The 22,570-nt window shown below is 37.9% G+C and overlaps 1 protein-coding gene across 1 annotated transcript; it reads right to left on the reverse strand.

Annotated features, from left to right (window-relative positions):
• Positions 1-246: 246 nt before the first annotated feature.
• On the reverse strand, positions 247-22,460 carry LOC137267868 (general transcription factor IIH subunit 2-like). The gene is made up of 14 exons (XM_067802304.1): positions 22,236-22,460; positions 21,446-21,560; positions 20,801-20,887; positions 20,005-20,110; positions 18,279-18,384; positions 16,965-17,055; positions 15,365-15,452; positions 15,013-15,089; positions 14,625-14,655; positions 14,359-14,422; positions 13,608-13,714; positions 13,068-13,173; positions 2,041-2,077; positions 247-1,468 (listed from the first exon to the last, which is right to left on the reverse strand). Exons 1-14 carry the CDS (start codon positions 22,289-22,291, stop codon positions 1,331-1,333), a joined length of 1,209 nt encoding a protein of 402 aa, XP_067658405.1. The 5' UTR covers positions 22,292-22,460; the 3' UTR covers positions 247-1,330.
• Positions 22,461-22,570: the final 110 nt, after the last annotated feature.

Genomic DNA, 22,570 nt, shown 5'->3' on the forward strand with positions numbered 1-22,570 from the left:
GATGGACTGTGATCCAATGACCATAGGGAAAAACAAAGGGACTTTGAGCAGCTGAACTGGATATCAGTGCTATAGAAATGTTTAGTACAAAAATATTCCAGAAATATCACAGTGGGAACACCAGAATGGACTTCACATATTGTATAAACAGGTAGCATCACTGTCTCTGATTTCTTGTGAAGTCCCCAGTTTCAAGAACATTTTAAATTCAAATTTCTGAAACCTAATAAAATAACTAAAATGCTATTTCACTTTGATCAATTTATTTGGATCCTGATTCTGACATAACAGTAACAAGTGTCTTGAACAAGTGCTTGTTTTGTTTTGTTTGCTTCTGATGGAGAACAACACAACAGTGCCTAAAAATAGTCCACAGGGTATAATGACATTCCATAACTTAATCATTCTGTTAGTTAATCTGTTCCACAAGTCATTTTGAATGACCAGCATGGGTTGCTGGGAAACAATTCTGAGTAAGTGAGTTTAGTTTTACGCCACACTCAGCAATATTCCAGCTATATGGCAGCGTTCTATAAACAATTGAGCCTGGACCAGACAATCCAGTGACCAACAGCATGAGCATTGAACTGTGCAATTGGGAACCGATGACATGTGCCAACCTAGTCAGCGAGTCTGACCACCTGAACCCATTAATCGCCTCCTATGACAAGCAGCGTTACCTTTAATGGCAAGCATGGTTTGCTGAAGGCCTATTCTACCCTGGACCTTCACTGGTCAGCTTCAAAACAAGATAATCTTGAGTGAGTAGGAGGATGTTTGTTCATTTGTTTGCTCCACATCCAGCAAATATTACAGCTACATCACAGTGGCCAGTAAATAGACCATACAATCCAGCGATTGACATCATGAGCACCGATCTGGCAATGTATGGCTCAGTTGAGATCTATGGCTCAACTGACAGGCATAAACCAAAACTAGCCAGTCTGACCATGCGATTGTGTCAGTCGAGAGTGAGCAGTATTCCAGCAATATCACAGCATGTATGCATGTGGGGAATTGAACCCAGGTCTTCAGTATGACCAGCGAATACTTGGACCACTACGCTATCCCACTGCCCATCATTTAGGTTTGGTTTTTGGTTTGCTGTTTAACGCCACACTCAGCAATATTCCAGCTATATGGTGGCGGTCTGTACAGAATCAAGTCTGGACCAGACAATCCAGTGATCAACATCACAATCATCGTTCTACAGAAGTGTGATACAACAACATGTGTCAACCAAGTCAGCGAGCCTGACCACCTGATCCGTAAGTCGCCTCTTACGACAAGGGTTACTGAAGACTCTGAAAGATCTTTACAGGTCTCTTCATCATGTAATCATTGGTATTTGAGACTGAAGCTGGGTGGCCCTGAAGCTGGAACATCCAGGGCATGAGTGGAGTGTCTCGTGGATGAACAGGTCACAGTCCAGACAAAACAGCTGGCAGCAGCTCTCACAGGTATACACCTGGAATGGAGGGTGTGGTGGTGAGTGAATGTGGTCACAATATAACAGGAACATATGTCGCCAATGATAGAAACCATTTTGTACCAGCTGTTGATAGATTAGTCATCATGAATATTCTGGGGACATATTTTGTAATAATGACTGATCAGAATATTTCATAAAAACATATCCATAAGTTTTGATTCAAATTACATTTGGGACAATCAATTTGAGCAAATTTGACCAAATATTGGATATAGGGCTACAGATTCAGATAACATTTTGCAACATGGCAAGATGTGTACACAACATACATTTTCAGGTAACATTTTGTTTCAAGTGATGTTTCATAGGTCACTTGTGATAATGATATGTTTTGTTTGTTTTCTAGCGACACACTCCACAAAATCCCAGCTATAAGGTGGCAGTCTGTAAATAGCCAAGTCTGGGACAAATGATCAACTGATTGACATCATGTGTATTGATGAACATAATTTGGATACAATAACAGTCATCAAGCACATCAGCAAATCTAACCACCCAATCTCAATGCTACCCCGGAAAAGCTATTTTTCACTTGACAAATCACTCACATTTTGTTCTGTGATTTGGACTTGACAAGAATAGCACCTGAAACAGAGTAAACAAATTCAAATGTTTTGTTGGCGATAAATCATCTACCATACTTTACCTATATACTGAAAAACGACAGTTACCAAATTACAAACACTCTGAAGCATCAAGTCTAACAGTAATCAGTGTTTGTACAGAGACTTGCTGGGTCTTATTGCAGTGAATGAGTATTGTTTCATGCCGCTTTGGGCAATATTCCAGCAATCTCACAGTGGTGATGGTGTGTGTGTGTGTGGAAACACCAGAAATGACATACTGCACCCCAGTGTGGAAACACCAGGAATGCGCTTCACATATTGACATACTGCACCCCAGTGTGGAAACACCAGGAATGCGCTTCACATATTGACATACTGCACCCCAGTGTGGAAACACCAGGAATGCGCTTCACATATTGACATACTGCACCCCAGTGTGGAAACACCAGGAATGCGCTTCACATATTGACATACTGCACCCCAGTGTGGAAACACCAGGAATGCGCTTCACATATTGACATACTGCACCCCAGTGTGGAAATGAGCCTGGGTCTTTGACTTGATGAGCAAAGGCTTCAACCATTAAGCTGTGAACTAAACCTCACAACCTAACTAAACTTTCAGGATCAATCGCTTGATGGGTGTCAGGAGCATCTTCAGGGCCCTACCAGGAACTGTGAAATGTTTTCTAAATAACACGTCACAATTTAATTCTGGACTCACAAAAGTCCAGAAACTGTCCGCACTGTGACAAGGGATTTGCAAAAATAAACATGCAGCTGTTGTGAATATGTGCTAAGGATGAAAAATTGAAAAAAAAGTTTTTCGAAAACTCAAAATTTAAACTCACCTGCCCATGGGCGAACAGTGGCCCGGGGGCAGGCCCATGGGCGAGAATGTGTAATTTCGTCCAGAATAAATGTTTTGGAGGTTGTAAATGAATGAAAAAATGTTAATAAGTATCATGACACAAATTTCAGCTCATTGTGACTTGAACCCGCTAACTGACAGCGATTTTAAGACATCTCCCCATGGGTGAAAAACATATTGGCCCATGGACGTGAATGGATGAATGCAAGTATATTTATGAGTGTCATGACATGAAATCCAACTCATATTGACTTAAATCTGCTAATTTAAAGCGAATTAAAAACAATCTCGGCCATGGGTGAAAATGTTTTGGAGGATGTAAATGAATGAAAGTGCCTTTATGAGTATCATGACACAAAATTCAACTGATTGTGACTTAATTTTGCAAATTCAGGGGGATTTTAAAAAATTTGCGAGAATAATTACTTTTACTCAAAATACATCTTTTCTTGTCCTTTGGAGGTTGTAAATGAATGAGAACATACTTATAAGTATCATGGCACAATATTTTGACTTAATTCTGCTAATTACATAAATCTGCACTTCCACTCAAAATACATAGTTTTTTTCTATTATTTTGGAGGTTGTATGAATAACAGTGTGTTTATAAGTATCATGACAAAAAACATGAAATCATTCTGGTCTTAATTTGACTAATCTCGCTCATGGACAAAAATATTTTCATTTGCCTGTTTTCTTTATTTTACAAACATGTGGTTAAAAAATAGACGAAATTATAATGACAAATTATTTCAGTTTAATTTAGTGTGTTTAGTTTAAGGTTGCACTCAGCAATATTCCAGCAATGTGGCGGCTGTTTGTAGATAATTGAGTTTGGACCAGACAATTCAGTGATCAACAGCATGAGCATCGGTCTTTACAATTGGGAACCAATGACATGTGTCAAACAAGTAAGCGATCTAACCATCCGATCCCGTTAGTCGCCTCTTACGACAAGCATGGTCGCCTTTTATGGCAAGCATGTGTTGCTGAAGCCCTGTTCTACTCAAGATTTTCACGGGTCCTGAACGCAGAACTTTACTTCCAGCAACATGTACAATTAGAATACTTTTGAATTTAGGCATTCTATAAATATAACAAATTCATGCTATATGTATGAAGTTGAAGTTATTTGTGAAAGCCCTCATCAAGATTGACCGAACTCCAGTGACATTAAGACTATGCTGGGACACATTAATAAACAGTGTTGTGAGATCTTTAAACAATATTGAAATATGTCTTGTCAATCCCACTGACATTCGCCAGTAACCACTTAAATATAAACCACACAGTCTGTGCTTCTTCAGAACAAATAAGTAACTAAGGATCCCAAACTGGGTAATTAAGGACAGAACTCAAAATACTGTCACCTTCTGTCCAGGACGTCATGCGTCAACAGTCGTGAATTAATGGCCTTGTAAAACCCCTCACAAAGGAAACAAAAGCACCAAAACTGTGTTTCTTTTTAAGTGACACACGGTATGTTGTCAAAGTTTCCGTTGTTGAATACAAAGTGTACTTACCCAGTAGTTTTAAGTGTAGCTACACACTTTAGCATGTTTCGTTTTAATATTGTGGGATCCATTTTAGTAATTCTCGTTTGCCTGTCCCAGCTTCTCTATGACCGAGGTGTTATGGGGTATTCTCCTATTTGTCAGACGAGGAATAATCTACAACAGGGATAGGTCACTCGCTTACTTCCTTTACCATTTGTACTAATTAACATGCGCCTCGTCATGCTCCAACTCACACAATGACCTGGTTCGTTTCCAGCGCAACTTCGGTTGCGTTTTACGGTACTTCAGCCAGTTCAGCCGACTGTATCAGTCGAAATCTTACAATGAATGAATTAATGAATGAATTATAATAGGAATTAAGAGCAAGATGTATATGTGAATGAATGAAAGAAATAGAAAAAGAAAGAAGTACATATGTGAATGAATGAAAGAATAAATGATACACCACACCCATCCATTCCAAAACATGCTAAAGAATGCAAAACTATCATTAGATCACATGTGTTAACATCAGCTTGTTAGAGTCTCCTTGGTCAGACATAACAATTGTCAGACAGGTTAAAACAGCAAACTATCTGCTTGACTGCACAGTTGCATGTTGACGTAGTATATCCACATCACCTAATTTTCCTGCGTGAAAATACTGGGCGATAAATTGCTACACTTGCTGAATGTACTTGGTTTGTAAACGTTCACTCACCAGTATGTAGACAATTGTCAATATACGTCTTCATATTTCGTCTCATAATCCTAATAACTTTATAATCATACTTGTATGCATTTTGAAACTTAACAAAAAAAAGCGATCTGCGAATGTATAACAGGAATGTAATTTCTAGACACTTTATAGTTTGCCTATAGGAATCATAATTCGCACATACACCCTAGTGTGATCTGCATCATTACAGCTTCACGACGAAAACAATGATTGTGTTGAAAGCTACGACAACTTAATAAGAACAAAATGCAAATATTAAAATTAAAGCAAATTAAAGTTAGAGGAGCAATGTCAGGCTCTTACCTTGTTCGAGGACTGTATCCATCAGTATCCACAAAAAAGAGTGATATATAATTCATCTGCAGATTTCCCATGTGATGTGCCTTTCAGCAATCTAATATACGAAATGTATCATTTCAGGTTTTTCACATCGCTTTATAGTCTCATTGGTTACCCAAGATAGCACACCTGGCAACTAATTGCATAATGTGATTCATTCATTTAAAAAAGTAATTTAGTTAGCCAATAATGAGCAATCAATCAATGTGTTGGCGGTTAATCCTTTGAAAGAAGGGTGCTGTTTTTACATAGACACATACGCGACAGAATGTATTCAGTATAGATTAGTAAATGTTCATACATAAACACTACCTTTTGCCAAATCCTCATTGAAATCTGTATAAAAGTAATTAATCAATCAGTGTGTTATCGGTTAATCCTTTGATCAATCCAGACAAAATAAATGCCAATTGGGGACCTTTGTCGGGTAATCTAAGTGGTGTTACCACTAATTATTCCTGTTATAAATTCATTAACTGAGCATCAAGTGTATGATGACAAATAACATGTAGGTTTATACCACTTAACACGGATTACAACCCAGCGACACCATGTGATTTTGACAAATTGTCTATGAAAACAAGGGTTGTAACTCGAAAACTAGGCAAAGCAGGAGACAAAACTAAATGATAGTAGATTGTGAGAACATAGAGCTTTCAGTTTTCACAACAGCTGTCGCGATTTCAGGTTTGTACAAACCTGTAAACGAAATAGTTTACCCCCTGAAATGTAGATGAATTCTGCATAGGCCCTCATATCTATACCTACTGTTACGTCATGGAGACGCGCCGCTCTGATTGGTTGAAATTTCGTTTGCGGCTGATAATTGCGCACTGTTGTCAAAAAGGTCAATTTAAGGTAATTAAAGATCGAATTGAGCAGTTTTAATGATGGGGTTTCATTTGTAACGATGTCAGTTAGTGATTTATGCATTTGCACCCCCTGGAGTATATGTGATCTTTAATTGTTTAATTGTGTTGTAAAGATATATGTTGCACTTTCTCTCGTAGATCTTTGGTGGTGTGTACAGATATATTTTCTTGTCATATGTATGTATTCTTTGTATGTAAGACATGAGACATACTTAAACAAATTGTCCCTCTAAATTGTGTGAGGTTAAATTGTACGAGGGGATGTCAATAAGTTTTGAGTCTTGAGCATTTTTCATACCCAGGTGTCACAGCCTATGGTACGACATTGAACCTTGGGGTGTAGCTGATGTGATATATAAGTTTTGGTATCCTACTCTCAGAAGTTATTGAACAGCTCCCACTGACAGAAAGAGACCCCTCTCACGGCAGTGAAAATGAATAAAATTGAGTATAGAGCAGTAACTAAGTTTTTAGTTCTTGAAGGGAACTCAGTGAAGAACATTGAAGAAAGGCTTTCAGCAGTTTATGGGAAGCCTTCCCCTTCATCTGCTACCATCAAACGATGGGTCAGTGAATTTAAGCATGGTACAGAGAGTCTTGAAGATGACCCCCGTCCAGGTCGCCCAACAACAAGCACTAGTCAGGAAAACTTTGACAGAGTGCATAGACTTGTGCTGGAAAATTGTCAAATCACACTCCATGAGTTAGAGGAGACCACAGGCATTTCACACGGATCCATCGAGACAATTCTTCATGAACATCTCGTCATGTCTAAGGTGTGCGCAAGATGGGTGCCAAGAATGCTTACAGATGAAATGAGGCAGACAAGGGTCACCATAAGCAACTCCATGCTAACCAGATACAAGAAGAATCCAGAAGATTTTCACTTTAGGCTAGTAACCTGTGATGAAACCTGGAACCACCACTATGATCCTGAGAGTAAACAAGAATCCATGGAATGGAATCATGTCACTTCTCCCAGGATCAAAAAGTTCAAAGCCTCCAGATTAGTGCAGAAGATAATGGCAACAGTCTTCTGGGATAGCAAAGGATCATCCACATTGATTACTTACCAAAAAGAAGAACAGTGAATGGGGAATATTACGCTAACTTGTTGAGGCAAGTGCGACAGTCAATCAAGGAGAAGTGCCGGGGCAAAATCAGACGTGGTATCCTTCTACATCAAGACAATGCTCCAGTACACACCTCTCGCATTGCAGCCGCTGCTGTCCAGGAATGTGGGTACAAAATCTTGCCGCATCCCCCCTACTCTCCAGACCTGGCACCAAGTGATTACCATCTGTTCCCAAATCTCAAGAAACACTTGCGTGGTCGTAGATTTCAGGATGATAATGAGCTTATTGCTGCTACTGAGGCTTGGTTTGAGGACCAAAATGGCGCCCTCTACAGAGATGGCATCAGCGCCTGGCAGAAAAGATGGAACAAGTGTCTTGACTCACAAGGGGACTATGTTGAAAAATAAATGTGGTTCATACCAATATTTTGTGTTTTTCTATGCAAGGCTCAAAACTTATTGACATCCCCTCATACAAAGCATGAAAGAAGCATTTTCGCTGATACATTGCTAGTGTATACTGAATATTTTAAGGAAAGTACTAACACGCTAGTCTGTGACTGTGACAAAGGGTCATGGGATGGGATGTCATCAAAGTTCCTGAATAGAACGTTTTTTATCTCACCAGTACAATATGGTGGCTGATTTGTTATCTATGACCAATGGTATCATGAGATACCTGTCACAGGGGAAATGTCAGGTGATGGGACGTGGGTTAAAATTTCAGAAGCAGAAGCAGACAGCTTGGATACAGATTGATTATTCGCCAGATCATTGACCAATTGATATGCTGGATTTCGGCTTTATCAACTCTACCTGTCATGAAAAGGTTTGTGTATCGTGAACATCCATAATCGTGAGGATGCACCAAATGTACACACAGGACCACCAAGCACTTTGGCGAGTTTATTTCTCCTGAAAGGGCTCAAAGCGCTACAATACAATTATTATTACCCCGCATAACCCAATCCAACCATTTAGTGCACACTAGAAGTACATCAAACATAATGACTTGCTGAACATTTAAATATAATCTGCACATTGTTACGAATGAATATCCTCATTGAAATACATGTATTATAGAATTCAAAAAGTGACACGATACTGATTTATTTATTTATTATAATGTATACACTCGCAGTTGAATCCCCCAAAATATTTATGGGCAAGACTATATTTAACTTATTTTGACTGCAAACAAGGTTTGGAAGATTGATAATGGTCATGATTCCATAAAACAGGTTGTCAAATGATGTAACAGCGCATTAGTTTGTTTTACACTTGTCACGGGACAAGGGCGTAACTGGACATGCATTCTGCCGAAGGCTGTTCAAATATCTCATTACTGATGTCTGATTGAATGATTATACGCCTGAGTATCACTTCCATAACTGATGTATTATCCTGCTTTTATTGACGATGGATTAATTAAGACTTGACACACTAGGTAATTACACTGGATCAGATAATTACAGAATCGAATACAAACACAATGTTTATGTAAATTGCATTGAAAGATCACATTTCAAATCAACATTCAACAACACAAACGTTCAACAGCTTGAACAAAGTTTGTATGGTTTATGTGTAATTTACACATTATGAGTCGATGCAAGAGTTTTCACTTCATATTCAGTTATGTAACATTATCAACCTTAGAATTATGAAAAATCAATAGTGAATGCTTTGTATGTCCTTGTCATTTCGCATCTTGTTTTATATTTATTAGGGAGTATTTGCATTCAGAAGAAGGTTTTGTAACCTTGTCACCATTAATTCAAACAATGTGCAAAAACAGTATTTTAGTATTCACTTCCAATGACGAGTAACAAACACTTACCTTCTGCAACAACATGTCATACTCCCCTTTCTCGCAGACATGTGTTTATGTACCTGTATAAGCCTATCACATTGCTAGCAATTGTTATTAAAACACTTTAATACTGCTTCTCATAAACGCAAAAGGTAACCTCTCCTATAAGAAAACCTAATCTTTGATCAGTACTACTAAATTGATTGAAACAATTGGTGCAGTACGAATTTAAAACGTAAAATGCACATGTGAGTTTCTCGCTGAATGAGAGGTACTTTCTGCTGATGAACAGTTACGGCTCTCGCTGAATAAGAGATGCTTTTTATTACCACCCATACACAGCTCTCGCTTTGAGAAGTTAATTTATTTGCTGCACATGCACGTTTCTCGGCCTTAATGAGTTAAACTCGTTTTCAAGCAAGTGATGTCTACGGGGTAGTCCTGTAGTTAAACCTTTGCTTTTGGTCAAGGTCAAAATCGTTTGGTGTAGGGATTAGACACTGGTATTCTACAAAAAAAAGTAAAATGAAATCAGACACGTGTACCAGAATGTAAGTGAATCGATGTTAGCTACTTCACTCAGTGACTTTAGTTCATAAAATGAGCTTTCAGTTCTCTCCTTCCATTAGTAATGAGCTTATCAGTTTCTTAATAAAATTGCTTGCAATGAGAATGTTGGAAATGACACTTTTCTTTATCATTTTAACAACTTCATTTATGGCAAATGCGCTTCTATACTTCACGTTTCCTCCTACTTATTTTATGGGAAGACACCGTTTTGTAACGGTTATATGCTCATTGTGAGAAATGGTGAAAAGGGAGAATGTTTCTCGTGAAAATGAATTTTGAAAGACTGCAGATCAACAGTTCCAACTGTCTCAACAACATAATTTCTAAAATACTTAGAGACCACAACTATATCTTTTAGACTGTAGCAAAAATAGCGAAAATTTATAAAAAGATAAAAAAGTAAACGCAAAATCAATCTAGAATATATTACGTATTCCTGACAGCTTAATATAAAGATTACAGATTAATAGTATATATACTTTAATCTGTAGCTTAAACTAATCACTTCAAGTAATCGTGATTGGATTGGCAAGCATAAACATGCATATCAATGCCGCTCTGTACCAATACTATAATTACAAAACATACATGATAAGAACACTTCATGTCCCGCTCATCAAGCGTCAGAATAAATTTACAGTTATCAAAGCAGACTCACTCGATGGGCCTCTAGCAGCAAAACACAACAACAATGATAACAAAAAAAACAAAACAAATAAAATCAATAAATCTAAACAAATCGATGAAATAGTAATAAACACCAAACAAAATCAGTAAAATATGCCAAGATTCAAACTCTAAACTATACAATCGTTCAGAGGGGATTTAGCAACCATGTTGGAGTGAAAGAGTGACAAAACTCAGTGATAGATTAATGAGTGTCTTTTTTATGCATTATGAAAATGGTAATGGTAAATTAACACAAAATGTCCAATACCTGTCCAGCATGTCATACATATATGTATCATAAAATGATAATTTATCAAATATAACAATGCCTAAAATAATGGAATAATACCTAAAAAATACTTTTATGATATGTATAACATCACATTTTAGCAAAAAGTTGCATGCATTGAGCTTGTTAGATGTTTTAAAGATTAATGGAAAAGGTAGAGAAGGACACCCCTACTTGGGAACTTCGTCTGCACCAGTGAGACGCCACGTGGTTACAGATATACGACCCTCTGTGCTCTCTGCTTATTATATTAAAGATAGTGATGTAGACGAAGGTTATGCAGGAAATTAGGTGATGTGGATATACTACGTCAACTGGCAACTGTGCAGTCAAGCAGATAGTTTGCTGTTTTAACCTGTCTGACAATTGTTATGTCTGACCAGGGAGACTCTAACAAGCTGAAGTTAACACATGTGATCTAACGATAGTTTTGCATTCTTTAGCATGTTTTGGAAGGGATGGCCGTGGCGTATCATTTATTCTTTCATTCATTCACATATGTACTTCTATCTTTTACTATTTCTTTCATTCATTCACATATACATCTTGCTCTTAATTCTTATTATAATTCATTCATATAGTAACATTTCTGATACAGTAAACTGGCTGAAGCAAACCAAGTCATTGTGTGCGTTGGAGCATGACGAGGCGCATGTTGATTAGTACATATGGTAAAGAAAACAAGCGAGTGACCTATCCCTGTTGTATTCTATACTCCTCATCTGACAAATGGGAAAATACCCCATAACACCTCGGTCGAAGAAAAGCTGGGACGGGCAAACGAGAATTACTAAAAATGGATCCCACAATATTACAACGAAACATGCTAAACTGGGTAGGTACACTAAAACTACTGGGTAGGTACACTTTCCAAGCGTAAGGTTTTACCCACGATACAATGTATTCAACCTGGAAACTCTGACAACATACCGTGTGTCACTTAGAAAGAAACACAGTTTTGGTGCTTTGTGTTTCCTTTGTGAGGGGTTTTACAAGGCCATTAACTCACGACTGTTGACGTGTGGTTATTTGTTCTGAAGGAGCACAGATTATGTATTCGATATTTAAGTGGTTATTGGCGAATGTCAGTGGGATTGACAAGACGTATTTCAATACAGTTTAAGGATCTCACAACACTGTTTATTAATGTGTCCCAGCATAGACTTTATGTCACCGGAGTTCGGTCAGTCTTGATGAGGGCTTTCACAAATAACTTCAACTTCACAGATATAGCATGAAGTTTGTTATATTTATAGAATGCCTAAATTCAAAAGTATTCTAATTGTACATGTTGCTGGAATTAAAGCTCTGCGTTCAGGACCCATGAAGATCTTGAGTAGAACAGGGCTTCAGCAACTCATGCTTGCCATAAAAGGCGACTATTCTTGTTGTAAGAGGCGACTAACAGGATCGGGTGGTTAGATCGCTGACGTGGTTGACACGTCATCAGTTCCCAATTGTGCAGATCGATGCTTATGCTGTTGATCACTGGACTGTCTGGTCCAAACTCAATTATCTAAAAACCACCGCCACATTGCTGGAATATTGCTGAGTGCGACATAAAACTAAACACACTAAATTAAACTGAAATTATTTGTCATTATAATTTCATCTATTTTTTAACCACATGTTTGCAAAATAAAAGTAAACAGGCAAATGAAAATATTTTTGTCCATGAGCGAGATTAGAGGTCGGAATGATTTCATTTATTTTGTCATGATACTTATAAACACACTTTTATTGACTTACAACCTCCAAAACACTAGAAAAAACTATGTATTTTGAGTGGAAGTGTGGAAGATTCTTGTAATTAGCAGAATTAAGTCAAAATGAGTAGAATGTGCCATGATACTTATAAGTATATTCTCATTCATTTACAACCTCCAAAGCACAAGAAAAGATGTATTTTGAGTAAACGTTATTATTCTCACATGTTTTTTAAAATATCCCTGAATTCGCAAAATTAAGTCACAATCAGTTGAATTTTGTGTCATGATACTCATAAAGGCATTTTCATTCATTTAAATACGTGTTGAAATTTGTGTTATGATACTTATGAACATACTTTCATCCACTTACAACCTCCAAAACATGTGACAAGATGTAATACATATCTCAATTCTGTAGTGATACTTTCTAGAGAACTTCCTAAATTGTGAAAATATTTTTTAAACATAAGCATTACTGAAAAAAGGCATCTTTCCCTTAAACAAACAGCACGTAATAAAGTTGTCCAACATTGGAGATTATGAAAGACAATAAACTATGCAGACTGACTTGGGATTGGCTGATAAGTCTGAGACTGGTGTTTCCTTGAATGATGGCAGTGGAAACAGATGATGGTAAGATCGGGCCAGGTGAGGAGCAGACACCAGCGTCAAACCTGTCAAAAGAAATATATCATTATATCATACAACCGACAATAATTGGAACATCCCGAATGATAGTTGGGGAGTTACAGAAAAATATTTTCAGAATGAACTCAGAGGATCTGGTGAAATATTTTCTGCCCAACTGTAGTTTGTTCTCACCACTTCGAACTATTCCTATTCAAACGGCAGTACCTGCCACATGCCTTACGCTAAGTTAGCAGCCCCCAGTCATGGCTTGCACAGAACAGAATCTATATGAACTCAGAGTGTCTGTGAATCTATTTCTTATATTTGTGGTTTGGGGGCTTGTGGTTGTCAAGTGTCACAACGATTAGTCTATGCATAGCCCAAAGTCATTGCTCTCAAGGAAAATAAATTACACGGACCCAAAGGGTGTGGAATCTATTTCTTATATCTGCAGCTGTACTTTACAGTTGTGACTTACCACAAGCCTTGCACTCTATAGGAAGCTCACAGTACTTGCTTTTACACTGGGGACAGAAGTAACCACTGTTACTAAAGCCTTGACTTCCAGACTTTCCGTCAGCATGGCTGGAACACAAATCAGTACTGGTATTATTCTCTTATTTCAAACAATTTAACACTACCAAGGAATTTGATAAACCAGGATTGGCTTAAAGACATGGAGCATGGGGGCTATCATAATTATTTCTAAAAATAAAATTGTTTCCATTATTATGTCATTTCAATGTTTGGGAAGATCACTGTTATGTGAATCTCTTACTCTGATCCTGGTTGGACAAAGGTACTTAACTATGTATGCCCAACTATGTATGTACTAGACAAACCTTGGACTACATCATCAGACAACGAGTCTGACCACCCTTTAGACAATAATGGATTACCATGTCAAACTCAATAAAAATTGCTAAGAAACTGAATTATTTTTCTATCTTTTGGGTGGCAATTGTCCTGGGCCCCATTTCCAAAACCCGTTGTAGTGCTATGACTGTCATCAGTCTATGCTATAATATGGGATATACGATTACCATGAGAAAGGTTACAAGATCTTAGGTTTACGAGAGTTTTGTGAAACAAAGTCCTAGGTGGCAGTTGTCCTTGGTGGCAAAATTATCATAGATCCATGCTGAGGGCAAATTCTGGCTTCCAATTAGATGAGACTTTGCCCTGAAAGACACCATATTTGGCAGTCTGTACTGCTGACACCTACTCACCACATGCACATGGATGGCTTTTCCTCCCTGTCTCGGTCTGCGTTCAGCGTGTGGTGGGGGAAGCCTGTAACAGCAATGCTCAGTCTCAGTGTCGAGGTCAGGGTCATGAGTGCCAGGGTCAGGGTCAGGGTCAGGGTCAGGGTCAAGTGCATTTGGACAAAGAACACGTCTGTGATGGCTGTCATTTCCTACCTTGAACTATCACAAAACTGTCTATCTCACTGTGAACAATACCTTGTGTTTCTATACAGGAACATTTTACTCACCCATTCTGATCAAAGAAGATTCTGTATTTGACTGAAAGAAACCAACAAGCAAGAACATAAGGAAAGCTTCTAAGCACTACGAAAGGCATAATGTACAACAAGATGTTTATTTGTAGAAAAAACCAAGAGGACCCCAGCTGTGACATGAGTACATTGGGAATAAAGTATGTTCCCATTCATTGTAAATCTTTGCCACACTTTTAAACATATTTATTTCTAAAATAAGTGTGACTTATACCTTACTAATCACAAAGATACATCATGCATTAATATACACATATATATACATGCCCGATCTCATAAAAAGGTATTAAGTGTTCAAGTCTTTGTATTTCCCCCATCAATGCAATATTTAGAGGTTGCCAACCAGACACTGTGAGGAGCTTACCGTAGCTGGCGGGGGTGATACATGTTGGTAGAGAAGATCCTTGAAGTGAGTCTCGTCCAGAATCACATTGTACTTCCCTGCAGACAGTTCACAAAGACAATGACTAAACCATATTTATGTAGAACAAAAAGATCATCTGCTATGGATAGTGGTCAATCAAAGCTGTCATGTCATGGTATAGGAGGGTAACAGTGATAAATATCATCTTGTCCTACCAGGTACCAAGTTATGGATGAGTTAAATAGGGGCATATTTTTAACAAAGTCACCAGCCCAAACAAACTGAGGACTAGAGCAATGGACAACCTGGAGCCACGGCCAGGGGATGGCATGACAAGATGTACAAGACTAACCCTGTGTGTTGTGGCACAGTTTTTTGCACACCCGGACCTCAGCAGCCAGTCCTATTACAGAGCAGCGGACATTCAACTCCTCCAGGGTCTGTGGACAAACATCAACAAAGACTTAAAATATGGAGAATCATGAACAAAGACTTAAACTATGGACAATCATGAACAAAGACTTAAATTATACACACTGATGAACAAAGACTTAAATTATCGGCATGAATATCAGAACAAAGATTTAAATCATGGTAAAACATGAACAAAGACTTAAATCATGGACAGTCAAAAATGAAAGGTCACATGCAACCAAAAAATGAAACATAATTAAAACACAATTATCACTTTTCATGACATATGATATACATTGCTGCTTGTAAGAAAACAAATAAACAAAATTATAAGCGTACAATCGTGATTCAAAAGTGCAATGTTTTGTACTTGTGCTTACTTCCTTCGAAACGAAGCCCTCGGGAGACTGAACCCAGTTATAGCGGGTGGGCGCGCACACAAGAGTACTGACGGCTTCCGATTGGCTGGTTCATTTGCTGATAGTCTGAGGGCTCATTATGTGTTCAGGAAGATGGTGTGTTTGATGGGCATTTTAGAAGCATGGCAAGTCACAAGAAAGTAAGATTCTTCATGGATAACAACTTCCTTTATTGTACTTGATGTGTCGTGTCAGCATAGATTCATATACCATTGTCAAACAAATCATATACACTAGAAGAAGTTGTTATCTATAAAGAATGTGTATGGAGTTGTTTGGTTTTGTAAAGACATGTTCTCTGAATTTGTGTTCGATCCAATCACAAATCATCTCAGTAGAGATGGTAAACTACTGCGTGGCTGGAAACTGTCATTCGTCCAAGTACAAAGCAGGACTGATAAGAGTTTGCACCAGTTTCCATCAGATCCAGTCATCCGAGAAAAACCGATGTAGTTTGTTTGCAACCCACAGACATAAAAACATGTCATGTGTACAAGTATCACACATGCCTAATTACATAATATAGCAGAGACTCTGCACGAGTAATAAATCAATTTATTTTGTTTATGGTGTATAGCCCAATAGGTGTTCTGTTCAAATTGCATGTGGTCAATGATTGGAGCTGTGACTGCATATTGTCTTCAGCAGACATGCAGGCAGACATATAGGTGTCAATAAACCAGACATAGAGTTTTCTCTGTGACAAGCTGCTTACAACAATTCTTTTTTATGTAACGAGTAGATTATTCACTTGTTTGTGTACACAACCAAGATTAGACTTATGCTCACAACCTCATACTCCGGGCATGCATACTGTTTCAAGTTCAGCGAACCTATTCACTACACATGTTTTATGGGCGCAGCGCAGCACAGCTGTTGAAACCATTTTTCCCACCAGCGCTTGGGGAAATTTAATGAATCGTTTGAACTCTGGACTTTTTTTTCATCACGTTTTTTTCAACTTTATAGGTTCAGTTGGCATTTTTCGGTAAGTGCATACCGAAAGGTATCAGAATCTGCAAAGTTGTGCTTTATGTTGCATGTGACCTTTAAGTTTTGTTTGTTGTTTAACACCACACTCAGTAGTGTTCTAGCTATACGGCAATGACAAGTACGTACCTTTATTGTTGCATCAATGTCTCCCGGGTCACACGTTGACAAACTACCTAGTATAACCAGCACCTCCCGGCTAGCGTGACCTGGCATGTGTCTGTGTTCATAGAAAAAAAGACAACTGATCATATGCTTGTCAGGAGATGCTGTTCATTTAGTAAAATGAATGAATGAATGAATGAATGAATGAATGAATGAATGAATGAGTGAATGAACAAACAAGAGAGTGAATGAGCTATAAAAGCTCACAATTGATGATTGGTTCAATATTACTGATCAATCCTTGAAAAAAATTTCTTAGCGTCATTTTGCATATTTCCTGTTTAGGTTATTGCAGATAGGTATAACATGATGCAACATGCTACTTTGAAGTGATGACTTATATGTCATGAAGATAAACTTCCTGTTGTATTCGAGAAATATTCAGTCATTACTTTCCAGTGAGTGAAGTGAGCAGTTTAAGTAAACTTAGTCTTATTGTTATTCGTTACACTCCACCATTGGGTCTAACAAACCCTAGCAGAAGGTAACCTTTGAGCGACCTATGACGGTCCAGTCAATAGCGAGATCATTAAATAAATTTAACCAATCAGACAATGGTTACTGCTCAGGGATCGGAGGGACTTACCAAGTATTCAGATCACTGAACAAGATCTGTCCACAAACCAAAAAACGCATATAACTCAGTTATTTGACCTGCAGTATATACACTTGGGGGTTTCTGTTGACATGGTTACCATTAGCTAATATTTCCGCAAAATGACATCCTTGAATATTGCCAGAAACACTATTTTCAGTGACTGTTTCAGTGACTACTAACCGTCGTCATGGTTGTAAAGTGCGGCCAATGCATCACCTGGAAGCGTTCGTATGCTACACAGCATTCGGAATCGTTTGGGTATGCAACTGTTCAAGATAAAAAGTTCAAAAGGTATGTGTGAATGTTCACTTTCACGATGTGGTAAGCTGTGTTCTGACTGGTCAATCTCAAAGGTTACCTGACGCAACCTCCTATGAGGTTTTGTTAGACTCAGTAGTGGAGTGAAACGAAAAGTACTGAGACTAAGTTTACTTAGACTGGTGAAGTGAGTATACTAAGAATCAAACACTTTTCAGCTCCTAACAACTTCAAAGATGATGTATGTTCCGTCGTCAAGTGTTTCAAAGACAAAACCAGTAGTTCCAAAATTGCCTGTGTTCGTTTGTTCACTGCAACCAATCTTCGATCACCACTACTTACGACACAAGGATAAATGGTTAGCTGTACCTACAAGGATTTCTGAAATATACAGAAAAGAACACACAACAAAATCTACCCACTTCAAGGTCTGTATTGCCAGCTCCATTGAGTTTTGTAATGACGGCTCTCCTTGACACGCTCTCTCTTCCAATCCTTGCAGGGCTGTGATGTGGCGCCTTGGGTTGCCTGAAAAGGGAGTTAGTATGGTTTTAACACAATTCAAGCAGTACCACAGCAGCAGACACTAATGCTGGGAATTTACAGAATGTCACAACTGATGATTGCTTCATTGACAATGAACAACCATCAACAAAATGCATGGTCAGCATCATTTTCAGATTATCCACATTGTTATAGCAGATAAATATAACATGATGCAACTTGCTACTCTGAAGTGATGACTAATATACAATCAACATCAATTTCCTGGAGTTTTCAAGAAATATTCAATCATGCATTTTCAGCTAGTGAAGTGAACTTTCAGAGAAATAAACACATTTTCAGGCCCTGGTAACTTGAAGACATATTCCATGGCCAAGTGTTTCATACACTAAACAGCTGTTCCCAAATAATTTGTGTTTGATTATGAGAAAGTGTGATCGATAGCTTGGTCGTTTGGTCACTGTGACCAATCTTCCATTATATCAATTAATTGGGACACCACTAGTGGACACCATGAAGGATACCTGGAGACTGTTTCAAACGGGACTAAACTGAAGGTTTTAACTATTCCCTGTAGGCTCAACTGACAGGGTGATGCTAATGTCAATATTTTCATGTTTGATCCCACATGCTCTGTTTCAGCCATAATGCCTTATATAATTGTTTTAATTTCAACACTGGGAAAATGAACAGTTAAATTTGAAAACAAAGACTACATCTGGAAAGACCATTTCAAAATTACAGTGTCAATTAATAAATATTAAACACATTAATTATAGAAGAAATTAGACTAATATATCAGTTTCAGGCAGCCCCAAAAGTACACATTCTGACTTCCTGAAAAACATTCTTTCAGAAAAGCAAACACAAGAACTTTGTACATTATTTGCATACATTTTATTCAACACTGGACAACAGAGGTTGAGGAGAATCATATTAAAACATATCTGTTCCTTGTTTCTACATTCTTTACATGGCATCAGTCTTATCATAGTTAAGACTGTTACATTCTATCATATATCACACACTATGTCGTCGTCATCATCATCATCATCATCATCATCATCATCATCATCATCATCATCATCATCATCATCATCCTGAACAGCAAAAGAAACGCAACTGTTTTTTTGTCAAGTTTTTTAAATAGAAGATATAAACATGAATTCTTAATTTAATATTCATTTTTTTAAACGAGTTTCTTTTGCTGTTCAGTATATTATCATCATTATAATTGCTAATGTTCCTAACTGATACAGTTTTGTTGCCTTTGAAATTCATACCATCATACCTACAATCATGATATTGATAATGTTAATGTTTAGAAAGACAGGAAACACAGAGAAAATACTTAACACAGTTGTTTCATACAATACCTTGCAAAGTACATTCTGAAAGATGGCATGTTCACCTAAATCAGAGCTATTACTTAATCTACTAACTAATACAAAATTTAATTTACTGTCCTAAACCATTAACAGGATTATATCTCAGAATGAAACTGATTTTTGAAGTCCATTATGTGGAGTGCCTGGCAAGACTAAGGGAGACAACTGCATATTGCAAATTACTTTGGTCAAATGTTAAGGATACATTAATAAGTTAACTGTAAGATGCTGACTATCTTGCACTGAATGAATTTACCTCCAAGTTCTGTAAGTTTCTCTGCACGTTTGTTCCTTGTGGTGAGAATGCCCAGTTGGCTGATTGGGTTCTGGTCAAAGTATTCTTCAATGAATTTCTCACAAAGCTGCAAAAAAGTGAGTGAGTCTGGTTTAATGTCACTTTCATCAGCTTAAAATCAAATGAGATCCCAAAGTGATCTTATATTTGTAACACTTTGATAAAGAATGTGGACAATTTTTATATACATCTTTTTTCTGTATAGGCGATGTTTTGACACAGGTTGTAATATCGTTGTCAAGCTTGACAAGTCACTTGCTTTACAACGACATTTGAATCTAATGATATTAGAGCCCATACAGAAATACAAGTTTGTGTATTATTAAAATTAGAGTCATTCTTCATCTCCTCAACTTCTAGAATGCCAGTCCCTTTGACAAAACCAACAAGCACAATTATGGAGAAAACCAAGAAATATACTCAGTGTGAATCAGGATTTGAACCTGTAATAATGGGTCACTGAAATGTCAAAGAGACACAGCTGAATTAAAGCACCTAAGATGTTGTTGGTTGCTGGTTTGTGTTTAATGACACACTCAGGAACATTCCAGCTATATGGCAGCAGTCTGTAAAAAACTGAGGACCAGATAATCCAGTGATCAACAGTATGACCATTACTCTTCTCTATTGGGGATACAATGACATGTTAATGTCCACCCTATTATGACAGTCCCAGCTTGCAACAAGCATCAATTACTGAAGACTGATCCAAACCTGTTCTTTACAGGACAGTGGTACAAGTAAAGCAGGTTTTTACCTTTATGGATGACAAGAGTCTTGTTGGTTTCAAATCTTGATCATTCATTGAACTGGACATGTCGATTATCAAGAAAAGATGTCGCATCTGAAGGAAACGCATTTCTTAAAACAAATGGCACAATGTGAAGGCATTATTATTTCAAAGAGAGATGATTTTTAGGTCTGCTGAATTACATGGAAAAAAACCTCCATAAATTTGGATATATTTTTTAATAATGTTCATGCACAAAGTTCTGCAATACCTGAAATTGTCATACCATTTAACATTCAAACTTTGAAAAAACATCACCATTGCCAGTGAGTGAGTGAGTTTAGTTTCATGCCCCAATCAGCTATACTTCAACTATATGGCAGCTGTCTGTAAACAATCAAGGCTAGACAGGAAAATCTAGTGATCAACAACATGAGCATCAATCTGCACAACTGATGTCAGATGACATGTGTCAACCAAGTCAATGAACCTGACCACTTGGTCTCCTTTGTCACTTCTTTTGACAAGCATGGGTCACTGACGATCAATATTGTAACCCAGTCCTTCATGGGTACACCATTACTTAATGTTTAGATGGTTAAGATGTTTGAATGTTTACCACTTTGGTGAAACTTAAACATAAATCAGGACCATAAACAGAGCTGCCATTACCATCCCCAGCCGTATGTTGCCAATCTTCTCCAGCAGTTTCCTCTTCTTGGCCTTCTGGATGATGTCATCCACGCTGGCCTGCAGCGACCCAGAGTCATCCTCAATCAGGGCCTCCCTGGAACACAGAAAGGATGTAATATTGATAATAATAATAATCCATTTTCGATGTGTCACATTCCATTCACTATGAAGATTCTCATGCTGCTACATTTTTGTTACGAGTCTTTTGATGGCATGTAATCAAATCTTGGTTCTGCTTGCTGGTTTGCAGTTGTATTAACATCTCATCCTACCGGATACCCATTCACTGCTGAGCGAACTGGAGGCTTGCCCGAGCTAGGGGACATGAAACAGAATTGAACCCAGGAGTTCAGCGTGATGAGTGAACGCTGTAACCACTAGGCTATTCCGCTACTCCATCATCTGCAGCAAGATTATATGATCGCAAACATACACCTGATAATCAAGTGTTAATATAAACAAATATGACACTTAGACTAGGGAATATGAAACATTCTTGTGATCCTGATGAGGGCAGTAACTGGTATTTGATCCTTTCAACTGACTTAACCTGGACAGTAATATCGAAACTGTCCCAGACGCTCGTATTATTATTGACACTGGTAAACAGTAGACAAAGCATGTTCAATGTCGATACTGTTGAAGACATTTATTGAGCAAATATTTGTGCACATGTTTATGAAAAGAGATCAAATAAAATAAATTTCCTGAAATTAGGGTAACGGAGTGAGAGTTATGTCATGAAGTGAGTGAGCTTTGTGTTCAGTACCAAGTTTTTTCGTATTCTGTTTCCCATCTGTATCCCTTTTCCTCTTCGTCTGCCATGGCTGCTTCCTACAACACTAAACGAGGTAAATTGCAGATGTAAGCAGTGAATTCGATCTCACAATACTAAACGAAATTCACGCCAAAAACATTGGTCGTCGGGAGTTACGTCCCTTTAAGTCTTCACAAGCTCCTTGCCAGCGCATGACACTTTTGATTCCTCCCAGTCGTCCGAGGAGGCTGCAGACTGGTAGCCCTTCCCTTCCCTCCTTCGGGGTACAGGGTAGCGTTGAACGTGAGAAACGCATGAGCTCGAGATTCCAACGCCAGTTTAAAGTA

The sequence above is a fragment of the Haliotis asinina genome, chromosome 16 (genome assembly GCF_037392515.1).
Source record: "Haliotis asinina isolate JCU_RB_2024 chromosome 16, JCU_Hal_asi_v2, whole genome shotgun sequence".
Lineage (NCBI taxonomy): Eukaryota > Metazoa > Mollusca > Gastropoda > Lepetellida > Haliotidae > Haliotis > Haliotis asinina.

Coding starts and splice junctions, on each gene's coding strand:
- LOC137267868 (XM_067802304.1), bottom strand. CDS start 22,291: ATGGCAGACGAAGAGGAAAAGGGATACAGATGGGAAACAGAATACGAA. Junction 18,385..20,004: donor GAAACTTACAGAACTTGGAG/GTAAATTCATTC, acceptor CTCCCTTTTCAG/GCAACCCAAGGCGCCACATC. Junction 1,469..2,040: donor TCCAAATCACAGAACAAAAT/GTGAGTGATTTG, acceptor CCTCCATTCCAG/GTGTATACCTGTGAGAGCTG.